The following is a 1,220-nucleotide window of genomic DNA, read 5'->3' on the forward strand; positions in this document are numbered from 1 at the left end:
TTTGTTCTTATTCAAAAAACTTGAAAGCAAGAACCACATCCATTGTGCTCATGGTTGGTGTTAGAGAATATCGGATGCCTTTTACAACTCCAGGGAATGGAGTGCCACCAATCGCATAAACTACCAACTGGGCACTGCACAACCTCTACAGCTGCACAAGGTGGTCCTAGTTGGAAGGATACATGAATTGATGCATCAATGGAGATGAATAAGATGCCACCTTTCCTGGGAATATGACTCTGAATGTGAGAGGGCTGGGGTAGGGGAGGGAAGCTCTGTCCAGCCTGGAGAGTAAGGACGGAGAGCTGGTAATTCTGAGTTGAGTGAATGAGACTCTGATTGGAGCTCAGTTCTCTCATTGTACCACACCAGGCTGGGGCTAGAAATAACTCAAAAGCAAGATGTGCTATACCAAGAACCAGCAGAAGGTGGCAGTATAAGCACTGACCAGTGTGGGAGAACAAGGCCAGCCAAGGCTGCTAATCCATGGTCAACCTTCAATAAGCCACCAACCCAGACCCCAGAAAAAGTTTGGTCTCACCTTTCCCTGGGGAAAGAGGACCAAAATATATTGCCCACCAGGGGCCAGCACTGTACATAAGCCATTGGGATGGTTCCTGTTTTCCAGAAGAGGAAACAGGCTGTGAATGAATAGCAACTTGTGCAGAGTCTCTTTCCTGGATCCTGCTAATCTTATTCAGGGTCGTGATGATCACTTGTAGGGTCCCAGGGTCAGAACATGAAGCCAGTATGAGATAGCGCCTTGCCCTTCCCCAGCCAGCCAGCTCTGCACCTGACCAGTGACTAGGGCCCCACTCACCTCAGCCTAAGGAGGGACGCAGCGAGGGAAGGCAGGGCCTCGGCCAACTTGCAGGCACCCACATCAGTGATGCTGTTCTGGGATAGGCTGCAGGGACACAGCAAGGGGGAGGGCTCAGAACCAAACCTGTCTGCCCCACTCCCCACCAGCATCCATCCATCATCCATCCATCCATCCATCCATCCATCCATCGGCCCCAGCCCAGGCAGAGATGGAAAACTCTCCTTCCTCACAGAGTGGCCCATAGCAGCAACGCGTAACCATTAGCCTTGAGAGTCCTGGGTAATAAATTGTGACTGGTGCTATCGATAAATTTACACTAACTTGTAATAAATAAAAGGATATTCCAGGCTCTATGCCCATAGCACAGTGTTTATGGCACTGGCCACATACACCAAGA

At 50.2% G+C, this 1,220-nt stretch overlaps 1 protein-coding gene across 2 annotated transcripts in view; it reads right to left on the minus strand.

Moving 5' to 3' along the window:
* CIITA (class II major histocompatibility complex transactivator) overlaps positions 1-1,220 on the minus strand; it is a 52,525-nt gene that overhangs the window by 5,956 nt on the left and 45,349 nt on the right. For both annotated transcript variants that reach the window (XM_023507566.1, XM_023507565.1), the window contains exon 16: positions 821-907. In XM_023507566.1, the coding sequence (XP_023363334.1) occupies positions 821-907 (87 nt within the window). The remainder of the gene's footprint in view (positions 1-820; positions 908-1,220) is intronic.

The sequence above is a fragment of the Otolemur garnettii genome, unplaced genomic scaffold (assembly GCF_000181295.1).
Source record: "Otolemur garnettii isolate 467f Iridium unplaced genomic scaffold, OtoGar3 scaffold00189, whole genome shotgun sequence".
NCBI lineage: Eukaryota > Metazoa > Chordata > Mammalia > Primates > Galagidae > Otolemur > Otolemur garnettii.